We start from the raw sequence: 16,428 nt of genomic DNA, 5'->3' as shown, positions 1-16,428 counted from the left end.
AAAGGTTAACAGAAAATAAGATGAAAGACAGTATTGTAGTGTACGAGAAAGTCTTGTTTGATAACAGTGTCGATATCGCGCATAACCTATATGAAAAACAGCACTCACAGAATTGAACCTTGTCTATCTAAATCCGGGTCGTTAAAATCAGCTGATTGTTACTAATTTGAGATTGGTCGTCAAAAAGAAGACTTTAAAAAACGAACCTTGATTATTTGTGAATGATTTGAAGAACATTGAGACACTGGTATCAAAGGTAACGAATTAATAATGACTATTTATTTAATAATGTAAATGTATGTAGTGACATTGCGGTCACAAATCATTTATCGCATGATGTATCACTTCAACAAGGGAAGTTTTAAAGTATCGAATTAACTGTCAGTATGGCTATCATTTGTAGGGTTGTCGTGTAAATCAGTGTTTATCAATCCAAATCCATTTTGATCATTGTTATATAACATATATACTTTTAATCAACTCGGGGTCATTATCAGGGCATGTGTAATAATACGCCCTTATAAGAAAGGCGATGTTAGCTCCGGAAAACATTCTAAATTGAACCTTGGGCCACACTGCGTCTCAATAAGCAAATAATCAACGTTTATATTATGCAGTACTTGTTTTATTGCTGGAATATCATTATTTTTCCAGAAGATGCTAAACAAAAGTCGTTATTCAATTTTAAATTCTAAAAAGAAATAAGGACAATAAATATTATTATTATTATTGTATTAAAAATTTCTTAAGTTAAATATTCTCCTGATGTCACTGTCTGTGTAAGGGAAAAAATACCGCGGGATCTTCTCTCGAAATACAAATCTGTGGTGAATGGTAATTCTGACTTGGCTCTAGTTTCAATTTGTGTAATATGTCGAAACTGGAACTAGCATTTATCGAATTAATACTTCCAGTTGATGTTTTCTCTTGCTAATATCATTGGAATCCTAATTGCAGTAGTTGTGTATTAATACTAATTATTCTGCTGATAGTGACTTTGATCAGTAAAGGCCATCAATCGATTTAATCAATCCATAAAATCTATACTTTGATAGATGTTTAATAACTAAATGTGTATTTTTAATAGGAATAATGACATCGAGTTTCTATATATAACCGTTAAAAATAAATTATCTGTGTGATAAAGTTGATTAATGGGATATAATATGTATGTTGGCCCTTTTTCGTGTGTAATACGACCTTCAGATTAATTCAATATCTCGATATGCATGAATATTAGGCATAAATCTGCCCATCTGTACATGTTCTGTACATGTTCTGTACATCGACTAAGGTTTCCTAATGTGCTAATAGTTCCATGCGATGTTCTCTATTATCAAAGTATTCACAGGTAAGAAATAGCCTACCATGTTTTTATATTCATTTTTTTCAATTTTTCTTACCAAATCTATCACTGATAGCTATATTTATAGTTCAATGTATAGTATTTCTTCATTAAAGTGTATTTCAAATTTTAAACAACTTTTTGAGATTTCTAAATGGAGAATGACTGTATTTCTTTAAGGAAGTATCTTCAATATTTGTATTACGTCTTGAAGATACTAATGTAATGTAGGCACTTGATTGTATATATCACTTGAAATGATACAATTGGGCATTGTTTAAATATCCGAAATGGTGCATAGTTATCATTAATCAAATTTTTAGTCACTGAAAATTCTTCTGCTCCCTTCCTGTATTCACCCTCAGCGATATAATTAGTTAATGACTTGAAAACAAGAGCGGATCACTGGCAGTGGGGGCGCCAGGGGGGGGGGGCAAGGGGGTCTGCCCTCTGTTTGCCCCCCCCCTCCAATAATTTTAGAAAATAAAAAAAAGTATTTGTTATACGTTTCGGTAATCAATACCTTCTACGGTGAATAAATCCCACATCCCCACTCAGTCATAAACTTGCATGTTGTAGAGCATTTCCGACAGTCTATTTTTTAAAATTTTCTTGGCGAGGTCCCCAATGGACTCGCTACTTTGGCGCTCGCAGGGGGAATTCGTTGAGGTTATTAAGTCCGTTCGTTTGACATTTTGTTCTCTAGTCGGATAAACTTAGTGATCAGGCGACGGACGGTATCTGGTCAGACCTATTTATCTCGACGATCGGTGCCTGACAGAATACTGTAAGACAGCATTTCCGGCAGTCTATTTTTCAAAATTTTCTGGGGGAGGACTCCCTACTTTGACGCTCTTGAGTGGGCTTCGTCGTGATTCGTCGTGACACTTTACCTCATGGATCAGCGCCTGAAATACTTTCAGGCTGCATTTCCGGCAACCTGTTTTTCAAAATTTTCTGGGGGAGGCCCCTACCCCTAGTTGAAGCTCGTGCCTTTGCCCCCTTGACCTTGGACTTTGTCCAATAACCGACGGCTGGCGCCGCCACTGATCACTGGACGAGTCTACTATATGAACCATTAACCGACCATGACGTCACCACACCCGTCTTGGAATTGTGACGTCATATTAAATATCAAAGCCTGTAAATAATTGATGCACAACTGTCCAAAGGACAAACAGAAATAAAATGAAATGGAGTTTAACGTCCTACTGTTCTACTCCGACTGGGCTAATGAAGAAGGGCATACGTCAAACAGTGTGCTATGGGTGAAATTTTGACCGGACAGCGGCGCTACGGTCTACTCTTATATCGAATTCCAACTGCCAAGGGATCTGTTACGTGCACGTCAATGTGTACAAGGAACCTCGGTTTTTCGAATGAATAGACAGCCGTCGTTATCAGGCCCTCCGTCCTCCATATCTGACAAGTGGAAACCACGCCAGAAAAACCCGATGAAATGTCTCGGCCAACCCGCAACCTCCAGACTAGCGAGCCAGCGTCTTACTCTTGCTAAGAACAAACAGTCTAAGTTTCATGTCGATTGTACTGGTATTGGTGCAGACTTGGGCTTTTTTTAATGGCGTCGCGCCAAAAAAAAAATAAATAAATAAAAAAAATAAAAATAAAAACGTACTAATTTAATTTGACAAATGAATCAAATAAGACAGTTGTACCGTATGGGGAAATTGGAAATTAGTATTAATAAAGAGTTATCTAATATCTGTCAAAGGTTGATAATAACTGATACTATATTGTCAATACCACAATCCCATATGTATGAACACGCGTTGTTTAATAGGCGATTATAGGTTGACCCATTTGAGAACTCGTAGGCCAAATCAGGGTGACCCGTGCACTCTACAGAAAGTTGGTCTCGACACGGCTAAATGTGCACGCTTCAGTTGCGTGTCTCGAACTGATTTCTGACTTCCCCGCACTCGCTTTGAGTCGATAAATAGCCATGGCACGTGCAATTCTCTACAAATATATCAACTATTACAGCCGTAAAAAATCTATTGTTGACGATTTTGAATAGCAGTAAAATTTAGCTTCTTGGTTATTACAGCAGCTTTAGTAATTACGTTTGTTTTATTTTTTAAATTGCTTTATCATTAACTGTACCGTTAAGAGCAGCATCTTTTGGTTTAGTACAAATACTATCTCTGAATCACTCTCTTTAGCAGGAACATGATACTAGCAGTAGTTTCATTTTACTTTTACAAGTTTCTTAAAACAATTGTTGAGTTGTCTAAAGTGCTTATTTCTAAATTCAATTTCTTGTTCTAGCTTTCTGTTATGTTTCGTAAAAAAGTAGTCTTGATTATCCCGACCTGTCAATCAGACCTAGAATGGTCGATAGACTGGTTAAGCGAGACTAATTTCAAAACAAGGGCACGTAACCTATCTTTTACTCAAAAGTGTCTGGATGTTATGGACGCAACTTGGAACCAGTTTTCAGTCTATTATTTATAGATGATTAATGGTCATAGCTTATTAAGTACAACATGGTCGTTTATTTAGTGACTATAATTGTGTGAAACTGATTTGAGGCTTGGCATATATATAAATATTGTGGCGTAATTATCGAGATATTGGAGATATTTATTTATGGTGGGTCACCCTACGAAATTGCATATTATAGTGTTCGATGTCCTATTTACGTATACATGGTTCAAAATGTTTAAAGAGACCCCCACAATACTGAACTCCTTTTAAATGAATTTTGCGATTTGATTTGATGGTTAAGTATTTCGAGATTCATTACATAAATGATGAATTTACTAAATTCACGCGACTATCAATTTGGAATGAATGAAATGTGGTTTAACGTCCTACTTTTCTTCCTAACGTTAACCCTGCCCTTTCAGTTGCATACTACTGTCTAGTTTCCAACGTACACACACTTCCAAACGAATTCGAAACATGCGTCAGATTCCAGTTTTTCGTAGGAGTAGTTTATTTTTATTTTGATATGAGCAGTTATAGATATGATGTTATGAGAGACGTGTGTGAATACAAATTGTTTTTCTTTCTAAAACAACACACCATGTTAATTTTTGAGTCCCACGCATATAAAAATTTGAATTATTGTACACTGTATTTCAAAATCATCTTAGTTCATCTTTAAAGGTAACGTTGTGACAAAATTTGTAAAGAATAACACTACTCACGTACATATTATTATTGACTTACCCTGTACGATGTTTTATATTATGCAGTATTATATGAACCAGCAAATATCCGGTTAGACCCAGATGATGTTAGCTGACGACACACTTTGCTATCCACTTGAAACCTAATCGCAATATTTTTAAACTGGCAAAATGTTCAACAACACCATAGTCATACAAATAGTGAACCTAGATTTAGATATTGTCTTGGACAAAATATCATGCTGCAATCGACTCTATTACTATCGGAAAAGCTGTATACCTAAATACTGGTTATTAGCTGAACTAGTACCAGCTGTGCCATTACAGGCGCACATGCACCAAGCATTGTAATATAGGGGAAATTTAGCTAGGATAGTGGGGTCTTTAACGTGCTGATAATGCGAAACCAGGCTGGAAAATCCAGAGAATTTTTTTCAACTGACAACGGAATCGAAACCATGACACCCTGTTAATGGTACGTTTCCACTATCACGATTTGCGTTACGATTGAAATCGTGGTTTTAATCATAGAGTAATCGTTGTGATCCTATCATATATTATCATATACTGAAGTCATGGCGTAGCAATCGTGTTAATCGTATCGAAACGTGAGGCCCGTAGCTAGCCAAAAAATGTTGTGGGGCAAGAGCTTCTGGGGGCGCCGATGGGGCTTCTGTGGGCGGGGGATCACGTGGCTAAGTGGGTAAGACGCTAGCTCGCTAGCCTGGAGGTCGGGTGTTCGATCCCTGCATTGGCCGAGAAAGTTCATCCAGATTTTCCGGCGTGGTTCTCCCTTGTCAGTGATGCAGGACGGAGGGGCTGACAAGGAAAGCTATCTAGTCGTTCGGATGGGACGAACAACCGAGGTCCTGTGTACACATTGGCGTGCACGTAAAAGATCCCTTGGCAGTTGGAATTCGATATAAGAGTAGGCCGTAGTGCCGCTGTCCGGGCAAAATTTCCCTCATAGCACACTGTATGGCGTATGCCCGTCTTCATTAGCCCAGGTTCGGAGCAGAACAGTAGGACGTTAAACTCCATTTCATTTCATTTCATTTCTTCTGTTGGCGCCGATGTACCTACACTTGACGGTCCACGGCGAACGGGTGTTTTCCCCCCAGAAAATTTTGGAAAATAGGGTTTGCACCTGAGGCTGATTTTGTGATATTGGCGTAATATGATATTTTGTATGAACATTATCAAAATTTGAAGGAAGGAATACGACTTTAGCTTACTTATAATATTTTATGAAAAAAACGAAAAGTTGGGAATCGGGTTAGATTGAAGATTATCACGCCCGCCTGGCGCGGGGTTGAATTAATCTCATCCCCATCGTGAATTTGACTTGGAAAATTTCCTACAGTCTCCAGTTGGCTTTCTTATGGTAGATTTCGTCGTGGGCGGCCCACCAATCTCGGCATCATGGGCGGTCCTCCGGGATAAGGCACCCCACCAATCATGCCGTTTTGGGCGCCCCTTTGATCAAGTCATGGGCGCCCAAACAATCTCACTCGGCATTATGTATAATTTGAGGCCCGACAATCATAGACATTTATTGTCATTATAAGGCGCCCCACCCACCACACAGATCACGTTGTTTTGGGTGCCCCATCAATCAAGTTGTGGTGTTGTTAATCGTGTGATTCATTATGACGCGCCCCGCCATTTGGGGGCGCCTCATATATAACATGATTGGCGAGGCGCCCATAAAACCAAGTGACATTGGTTGGGCGCCCCGCCAATCTCGTCATGGGCTCCCAACCAATGAAATTAAGCTTATGGGGCGCCCATACTAATATGGGCACGTTAGTCGTTGGCTGCGTATTGCGTCCAATTACCAATCCTATCGTAACGCATCGCACGACAGTGGGAACTTAGCATTAGCGATTCAGCCGCACCATTAATTGACTGGACGTCAAACACATTAATTTACTTTACCTGGATTCCAGATAATACAGTTCTACTTTCATATAATTATCACCAATCAGTGATATTGATTTCATTTTTAATCCGTAATTCTTAACTTCATAATGCCAAATGCTCCATCTACATAAAATAGAAAATCGGCATTATTTTTATTAAAAAAAACCCAAACAAACAAGAAAAAAGGAAGGGAGATCAGTCGTGAAAGAACCTTTGTATTAATCATTTTGTATAATAATATGTATAAATGTATATTTAATGTATATTCTGCTGTATATAAAGTAATATGGAACTGAGTTTGATTTGGACTTGTGTTCAGCGACCACCGTAAAGGGGCTACACCGACCCTACGCAAAGATTTATTCATCACGAAATATGACATACTGTGCTGTCTATTTTCATCGCCATTTTAAAAACTAAATCGATATGTAATGTTATTAACTGGTGTCACGGTGACCATGTCATGACCCCCATTGTGTAGCCTTAAATCACATCAGCTGCCAGAACACCGGTCTCTATCTAATTAATATATTCTCGTTGATTAGCGCAAGCAATCATATTGATCGGACGGAGCAGTAACAACCACGTTGATGGGAGATGCAGAATCGTTAAGAGTAGATACATGTAGTTAGTTACTAACGAGGGTCTATAAAGAACATGGAGGTAAATGTCATGGAATGGATTCGTTACACGAAATTTATTTGTGCCTAGATTAAGGTATTTTATGATTATGTCACCTGTTTTAAAATCCATGCATGTGTCATTTTATTAACTATTATAAATCTCACGATTATAGGATATAATTATAATATAGGATATACTGTGTCAATAGTTCACATGTTCTTGTATTTATCGTGATAATAAACCACAAGGAGAAACGATATTAACTATGTTATTGTTGTTATCAACAATTAAACCATGAACTTTAGTCTTGCAAGAAAATAAGGTAATTTCTCTAAATATTTAAAATGGAAATTCATTGTAATTATAAAGTCGATTTTCTTTTTTGTTCTACTTCCTTTGTCTGTACACCATAATGACGATTGACCTGCGGGCCCAGTTTAGTCTTTTTTCAAACAAAGACTCAGCACTGTGTGTCTTAATATTATATTCTTAGTAGTATTAAAGTACATAATGTTGCTATAGAATCTGTTCATTTATTCCGCTCTGACGTAGACTACTATGTCATCTCCCGGTTATGACTTTCATTAAAATAATATGTCCCGGTTTACTTTAGCCACACGACATCTTACATTTTTTAACAATTTTATCGAAGTGTAAAAACGATGCAATGTATTACACATGTAACTCATGCTTTTGCCTTGCACCCGGTTATCATCATGTGTTACTTGGCGGCCGTCTGGATTCTTTAAAACCGGTTTCCACTTGTCTGGGGTATGTTGTGTTGATTGACACGCAACTGTCGTTTACGTAGGCTAAAAATAAAATAATTAGTGTTCACATTAGTGTATTACTGTGCAGATACAAAACCCCTTGGGTTCTCGAATACGAAGATCCCCCGTCTCCATTCCAACACACCCTTACCATTGCACACTTTGTCGTAGTATACAACGACACGTTAGTCTCAAAATTATCTAAATGTTATGTTGACGAGACTTTAAACCCCATTCTTTTGTTGACTAATAACCACAATTTAAATTTATATCAAATACTTCTATACTTAAAGATACATTATGGGAGATTCGGTAACGAGTTGTCAGTTCTCACTATAATAGTTAAAAACTAGATAATGTAAAGCTAATTTGCTGAAAATTTCATTCAAGTTGATCCACTATGAACCGAGGACTGAGCGACTGAAATTTCCCCCTAGTCTCGGTCATCATCACTAAAGTCAGTACAATAAACAGCATAGTCTCGATTATCCATTTAATCGTTAAATCGAGAAGGAAAGTTATGCAGTAAATCGGCTCACAATCCACGAAAGATCGCAGGCTAGCGCTGCCATCTAGAGTCAATTATGGCCTGGATAGGTTAATTAATGTCTAATTAATAATTTAGATAACATTTCAGGTCTAAAGAAAGACCTTCAATAGACAGATTTAGCTCTTGCATAATGTATGTTTAATTTATAGTCTCTAGATCCAAGGCACGGAATAACTAATCAGTAGTTACAAGTTCGATCGCGGTGGTGACCAAGTAAGTTCTACGGGATATGTCAGTGGGTCATAAAAACTTTTTCAAATTCTCATTTCATTTATTACACACATTTATCTTTTTTTTGTTTTATTAACAGTGGCGCAAAGATGGATGACCAAAATATTAAAGAAGGGGCACAGCAAAGAGAAGTTTGTGAGAAGAAGAAAAAACGATCTGCTGTTGACGGGGGTTATGGCTGGGTAGTAGTAGGAGGTAATATTATATAAGATAGACTTTTGATTGCCAGGGCAGTGACGGTGATTTCGTTATTGCATCCCACTGAAGGAGCTAAATCGCTATTCTTTTGCACCCAGAAATGGACACAAATGAATCGCAACGCATATAATAATTTATTATGAATGTATATAAAGTGATTTACATGCAATCTTTTCTGTTTTTACTGTAATTTTTAATCAGTTATGTTCGGCGAAATATGCGAAAAGTTCAAATTTAATGACAGTTTTGACGTCTGGTTATTCCAGTCTACACCGGCAGAATTCTCCTGTGGGGTATGTTTAGCCTCGTTCATCGAGTCGCTTCATTACAAATGGTGCTCAAAGCATTCTGACACGCGATTCGTGGGCCAATTTTTAAATTTTTATTTTGTCTAAAATATTGGATATCAGAAGCCCGTCTGTTCACGGTAAGATAATAACATCAATGCTGATTTAAATTGACCCATAGGTCGTGTTTACAATGTCGAAGACTGTGAATGATATTTGTTATGATTTCGGATATTGTTTGGGTTTGGTGTATCCAAAGAAAGATTCTGTAACAATTAACATTGTATTCAGGTTCTAAAGGTTCAGACAGTTATATGCGAAAAACAAACACCTCATCTTCCTGTTACATTTCATTAATTCTTTTTCGTTTTTGTGTTTTATGTTTAGATTGGATCTCTTCGCTGGGAATATGCCAGTGGGAAGCTATTGTAGACTGGGTTGCCATAGTAATTCATATTTTCTTTATTAAGCTAACAAGGTGTACATCGATTCAAATTAACGACCAGCGAACATTTTTTTTTTTTTTGTTTTTTTTTTTTTTTTTAAGAAATGTTCTTTCCGTTTTATTCAAATAATCTGATAACATGTGGCTTCATTTATAGTATAATATGATAATAAAAAGTGCTATAATAAAGGATTGATGAGCCGCGATGGCTCAGTTGTAAAAGGCGCTGGCTCGCAAACCATGAGGTCTCAGATTCTTCGGGATTTCACCCGAGTGGTTCCCCCCTTTGACAGATGGAAGTAAAAGAAATTCCTCATAGCCCGATACGTGGAGAAACGTGGGACGTTAAATCCCATGTCATTTCATTACTTAAAAGGATCGAGAGAAGATAGCGAATGAAAAGGACACTCTCTACCACGATTTTTAATTTATGTACAGTAAATGCGTAGGGATTATAAAAAAATTAATGATTTAATTATTCAGTGGACGACTGTTTAAATCCAAGCTATATCCACGTCATCCGAGGGTCTACAGAGTTGATTTGGGGCTTGCTATGTAAATAAAGGTCTATTTAATAATTTCTATAACATTTATAGCCTATAGAAAGACTTGCAATAGGCATAGGCATGTATCTTTAAGTAATTTTACTAAGAATTATAAAATCTGGGTAGCAAAAGCAGTTGTTCATATCTTCATCATGTGATCATTTTTTTTATTTATTTATTTATTTTTTTGTAGCATGTTTTGTCGTCCATATGTTTCAAGTGGGTTATTTACGTGCTTTTGGTTTATTGTTTGTAAAGTTTTTGGAAGAGTTTAAAGCACCTGCATCTGTAACATCAACTATAATGGGTGTACAGTCCGCCATATTTAGCTTAACGTGTAAGTATATGTAGGGGCCTATCTGTTTCCAAAACAAGGTGGTCCCCATATTGCCCTTTTGGTTTAATTTAAAAATGGGCATTATGCAAAATAGTTAAAATTTATGTTGTATAAATTGTTGTTTAGACATTTATTCATATTATCCCGACAATGATACTTGACAATCGAGACCATGTAGGCTATTTCTTATTTAAATAGGGAGCCACGGTGGCAAAGTCGTGTGTTCGATCCCTGCATTGGTCGAGAATGTTCATCGGGATCCGACGTGGTTTTCCCCTTGTCAGTAGTGCAGGACGGAGGGCCTGACAAGGACAGTTGTCTACTCGTTCGGATGGTACAAATAAACGAGGTCACGTGTATACCATGAAGTGCACGAAAAAGATCCCTTTGCAGTTGGAATTCAATATAAGAGTAGGCCATAGTACCGCTGCCCGGGCAAAACTTCATAGCACACTTTATGGCGTATGACCGTCTTCATTAGCCCAGCCGAACAGTAGGACGTTAAACCCCATTTCATTTCATTTTATATATTTTATATATTTAAATTATTATAGCAAATACGACTGTCTCTTTAATTAATCTTACCAATGCATTGAATGATTTTGAGACGACCGTTTGTTTATATTACGTTATTTCTATTGCAGCTTTATTGGTACTGAATGTGTTTATAGAATACTGGTCTATAAGGGGCTATGCTATGTTGGGTAGTGCTGTGACAGCAATCGGTGTTACCATAAGTTGTTTCGCCCCAAATGTTGAATATCTGATCTTCTCACAGAGTATGTTTATAGGCAGGTATTAGACATAACACATATTCTCGGTTACTAGTGTTAACAAGGGCCGGACTAAACAAATAAACCTAGTTAAACAACAAACTGAAGCTGTGTCACGTGAAAACATTTCTGCACCGACCGGCCCATGCTGTGTGCTACGAGAGAAATGTTGCCCGGACAGCGGCGCTACGGTCTACTCTTATTTCAAATTCTTACTGCCAAGGGTTCTTTTATGTGCACGCCAATGTATATATATATATATATATATATATATACGGACCTAACGACTATTAAGTGTCATTTACGTGCACGCCAGCATCTGAATGACTAGACGCTGTTCCTTGCAAGACATTCACAAGGGGAAGCCACACCGGAAAATCCTGGATAAGTTTCTCGGTCAAAACCGTGATCAAACCCGGGACGAACTGATTAACGAGCCAGCCCGTTACTTCTCAGCCACCCCCACCCCACACTCGCACACATCCACACCCACACCCACAAAGACAGGTTCTGCGATGAGTCTTAAGGAAGGGTCACACCACCCAACTTCGTTAAGTTTATAACGCTACTTAGCTGTACATGTAATAACAATTTATGATAACACAATGTCGGACATTTGTATTCCCATGGTAACAAATGGATTTACAAATTGGTAGGTCTATACAAGGACGAGGGATGTTGTACTTGGTTTTAAACTTTGTTTCTTCTTTTCAGGTATTGGAAATGCCTTTTCGTATGGACCGGGCATTGTATTGATAGGACGATACTTCAAGAAACGTTTGGCATTAGCTAACTCAATTGCCAATGCTGGCGTTAGTGCCGGAGCTGTGGTGATGCCAATACTGATATCTTACTTACTAGAAGAGTACGGTTTGCGAGGAAGTCTTATTGTGTTAGGTGGTGTTATGTCTCAGGTAATTGTGTGTGCTGCATTGTACAGATCCCCAGAACAGTCAACTGACCCAGATGAAAATCTAAAGGTTAATCCCGCGGATTTCAAAAGCTTGGAGTCGTTTTACAACCTTGGTGAATATGCTTCTTCAAAGCTAGACATGCGACAGGACAGTGTTAACAGTGATGCCGATACGGACTTCCGGGATAGGGTGAATTCTAACACTCCAAAAATAATTACTAATAAATTCTTGTTTCGAGAGAGAGCATACTCTAACAGATCAGATAAGGTACATTCGGAGAGTACACCAAATCCTACAGAACTAATGAATAAACACATTTTAAGAAACCAATCAGTAGAAAACGGAAATTCTGTCAACAACAGAAAGCGATTCATTTCCGAAAGTAATCATGCAATAACCACTGATATTATTGAGTCGTTATCCCGATCCAAGATGTTGATGTATGCCAGTGATCCTAACTTAGTGTACGCATCCGTGTTGGACTTGAAGCAAGGAAATAAGCACGCCCAAACAACCGCGGAAGAAAAACCTAAGACAAGCTTTTTATCCAAACTTAAGAACATTTTAGATCTGTCTTTATTCAAAAATTCCATGTTTTGGATTGCAGCTGGTTTCACGCCTTTAGCGATGTGTGGTGCAGCATTGGCAGGGGCCTTTATACCAGCTCTGGCTGGGGAAATAGGTTTAAACGACAGTCAGGCTTCTCTACTATTAACAGTTAGTGGAGCTATAGATATAGTGAGTCGTCTGGTACCAGGAATCCTTTCTGAATTTAAGATCCTTAAAAAACAATACATGGTTATAATAGCTCTCTCAATACTAGGAATCGTCTTTCAATTTTCGTCATATTTTGATAATTTTGTGTTATTAATGGTATTCTCGTCTATATATGGCCTATTTGGAGGTGTATATTTTTCCTTGTTAGCAGTCATTATTATTGACTTGCTGGGGTTTGAAAATTTTCCCAAGGCGTTTGGTTTTGTACAAGTGATTCATGGTGCGGCAGCTGCTATATGTTATCCACTATTAGGTGAGTAGAAATAGATATTAAAAAATACATATTTAAAGCGGCTTATATTAGCAACGACAATTATGTAGATCTGTACATTAACCTGATTCCCTTTATGTCTAGTCACTCGGATGGGACAAAAGCCGAGGTCACGTGAATATATTGGCGAGCACAATAAAACAACACTTGGTAGTAAGAATTTGAACTAAGAGTAGCCTAGGCCCTCATGGAGCACTCTTATATAGGTGTATCCTTTTCTTCCATTAGTCCGTTCGGTGCAGAACACTGGGACTTTAAATCCCATTTTATTTCATATCTTGTTCGATCCCTGCATTGGCCGAGAAAGTTCATCCAGATTTTCCGGCGTGGTTTCCCATTGTCAGTGATGCAGGACGGAAGGCCTGACAAGACGAAAACCGAGGTCCCGTGTATATATTGGAATGCACGTAAAAGATCCCCTGGCAGGTGGAATTCGATATAAGAGAGGCGATAGTGCCGCTGCCCGGGCAAAATTTCCCTCATAGCACACTGTATGGCGTATGCCCGTCTTCATTAGCCCAGTATAGGAGCAGAACTGTAGGACGTTAAACCCCATTTCATTTCATTTCATTTTTATTTCATATCTAAACCTGATAACACACAATAACACGCATCTGAAAAAAATGATGTTTCTCCTAGGTCAAGTATACGTTTTTAGATATGTTATGTTTTATGAAAAAATAATGTGAAACTAGAGCTATGAATGTTGGAATATATATATGTGTTAGAGAGACAGAGAGAAATGGGGTTTAACGTCCACTCGACACAAACTAGGTCATTTCAGGACTAACATATGGTTTAATTTTATTTTAGCAGTGGGAGGAAACCAGAGGACCCGGAGAAAACCCACGAAGTTGGACAGGCGATCCTACTCCTTGTCGCGTACAACCGGGGATTCGAAACCACGCCAGTTGACTCAATGATTGGCCTTATGATACAGCACGCACGTGCTATCCATTCGGCCATTCAACCCCCCGTATGTGTTAGAACATGTTATGATAGGAACCTCAGAGTTAAAGTGACCCCATCCCCATTTTATTAGGCGACAAGTGTCCCATATTTTACATAGCTCAGAACTTGGCTTCACTAATTAGGCCAAAAGCAAAAGTTTCGATTTTAAGCCGTCATATTCCTGAACACCATTAAACATTTCCCTTATTTAAATTCAGCCAAGATAAGGACTCAAGGGTGTTTTGGATCCCAAGCAATACTTGGGGACGTCGCTCTACGATCAACATGCATTTGTTCCTGGCCAATCTGCTTAAAACACAGATCCTATTCCATTTAGTTTTTTTTACAGTTCAAAATTTCGTTTTATTTATAAGAAAATAAAAATGTTAACTATTATAATATGTTCAAGTTAATTCTTTTTCAGGTTTATTGAAGGACTTGACTGGTACTTACAATACATGTTTCCGATTTTTAGGAGCATGTATGTTGGGTGCATCTATTATCCTAGCATTAGAACCAATAGCAAGACGCAGGCATAATGCAAAACAGAAAGAAAGCAACAAAACGGAATACAGTAAAATTCCTTTAAATGAACCAAAACAAACGGAATTTAATCCGGATGTATGAAAGTCTTGAAATGTATGATTATTAGTTAATTTTAGTCAGGAAGGCAGAAAATGCTTGATTTTAGCCAAAGATGGACGGTGCCTTAGGGCAAGGTGCGATGGGTGTTAAAGTTTTTATCGTCTACCAAATCCACGGTATAGTATTATCCTCGTGTGTAACCAGAGTGCAGCACTACCTTTTCCCATTAATTATGTTATTTAAAAACTTCAGTTATTTAGTTGTCCGGTATTGTACTATTGAGGGGGGGGGGGGGCGCCGATTTTTCCAGGGGGTCGCAGCTGCCCCTTGCCCCACCCGCTAGCTACGTGCCTGGTATAGTCAGACAGTTGTGCTCAGAGTGCCTCCCCTGTGAATGGAACCAGGGGTTAGTGGAGTAGAACGGAACTATACCACTGGGGATACCGAGGATGAACATTCAAGGGTCAAGTTTGTGTATCGAGCACCCCTTTCTACTCAAGTGATTTATATTATTTCCATTCTTATATATGTACTAATTTTGAATTTTCCATGAAACTGACTTTCATTTAATCATAATTATAATTTAATCAAATATAATTATAAAAAAACACAAATATGTGCTATATTATGTATAATCTACTGTATAACGAAATGAAAATCGGGAGCCACGGGGGATCAGTTTTTAAGGTTCTGGTTCGTATTATGTCGATGTACGTACATGTATGTTAAATGTATATTGTCCGTCCTAAAGTGTCTCAACGTTTCTACTATGTACATATATATAAAAAAATTTTCACCAATCCTTTCACTCATTCTGCAAATCACTTTTGTATATAGCCTATAACTGTGTATGTATACATAAGAAGGCTCGGTAGTCGTAATTCAACGAAGAGTAGCCAGAAACGCCTCCGTCCTGACAACTTTTACCTTACAACACACTGCATGGCGTATGCCCGACTTTATTATACACATTTCATTTCATGAACCAGGAAATGATACAAAGGCAGACCAGCAGCTTCGTAGTATGGGAAGCAAGAGCGGTCTTGTCTTTAACCCCATTATGCTTGTATGCTAAAAACAGGGGTGGATCTAGGAATTTTGAAAAGGGGGGGGGGGGCGCTGCAAAATGAAGGCATTGACCGCGGAGACGGGGCACGCCGCTTTGGGGGGGGGGGGGGTCCCAAGAAAATTATCCGTCATTTCCTTGCATCTGTAGCCATTCCAAGAGCTATTTCCCAGACTTGTGTGTTTGAGTCGATGGAACTTGATAAACATCTTCGTTGCAATTCTTATAAATGTGAAATAATCTTGTTCGGTGATTTTCATTAAAAAATATTCATTTTTTTTTAATATTTTTTTTTATAAATATTAAACAATAACACATATTTTAGAAATAAGTCTAAATATTTGAATAAATCTTTGGTATATATAGTTGTTTGTTATTATAAAACATATACTATTTAATTCGGAAATGATACAGCATAGGCCTAATGTGAGGACGGAGGCAGGGAGGGTGGGGCTCGCAAATTCATCAACAAGGGAGGTCGTAAATACACAAGCTTTTGTTTTCATAAAATAAGTCATAATGCCAACCATTTCTGTTCCTATCCACAGGTGCTTGTAAAAATGGCCCTTTTTAAGGTTTTGAAACTGAGGGGGCAAGATAAGGGAGGCGGGTCCTGGGGTCTTCCACCGCGAAAATATTGAAATTTTGACCCTCTAAATTACCAATCATGCCTCCGCGATT

At 38.0% G+C, this 16,428-nt stretch overlaps 1 protein-coding gene across 2 annotated transcripts; it reads left to right on the top strand.

Moving 5' to 3' along the window:
- The first annotated feature begins 116 nt into the window (after positions 1-116).
- Positions 117-15,791, top strand: LOC126827000 (monocarboxylate transporter 6). 2 transcript variants are annotated; one of them, XM_050556170.2, is made up of 6 exons: positions 117-256; positions 8,678-8,793; positions 10,267-10,410; positions 11,055-11,201; positions 11,898-13,127; positions 14,521-15,791. In XM_050556170.2, the coding sequence occupies exons 2-6, from the start codon at positions 8,688-8,690 to the stop codon at positions 14,721-14,723; spliced, it is 1,830 nt and encodes a 609-aa protein (XP_050412127.2). In that variant the 5' UTR covers positions 117-256; positions 8,678-8,687; the 3' UTR covers positions 14,724-15,791. The 2 variants fall into 2 exon arrangements, with proteins under 2 accessions (XP_050412127.2, XP_050412122.2); XM_050556165.2 differs by lacking the exon at positions 117-256 and adding an exon at positions 7,051-7,140.
- The last annotated feature ends 637 nt before the right edge of the window (positions 15,792-16,428 follow it).

The sequence above is a fragment of the Patella vulgata genome, chromosome 1 (genome assembly GCF_932274485.2).
Source record: "Patella vulgata chromosome 1, xgPatVulg1.2, whole genome shotgun sequence".
In the NCBI taxonomy this organism is placed as follows: Eukaryota; Metazoa; Mollusca; class Gastropoda; family Patellidae; genus Patella; species Patella vulgata.
Note: the sequence above shows the minus strand (reverse complement) of the source record. Positions and strands in the feature narration are given on the sequence as shown.

Bases quoted from the DNA above. Each gene is read 5' to 3' on its own strand.
- LOC126827000 (XM_050556165.2), top strand. From the start codon at position 7,091: ATGTCATGGAATGGATTCGTTACACGAAATTTATTTGTGCCTAGATTA. The intron at 7,141-8,677 runs GTATTTTATGAT...TTTTATTAACAG, and splicing joins TTATTTGTGCCTAGATTAAG to TGGCGCAAAGATGGATGACC. The intron at 10,411-11,054 runs GTAAGTATATGT...TTTCTATTGCAG, and splicing joins CGCCATATTTAGCTTAACGT to CTTTATTGGTACTGAATGTG.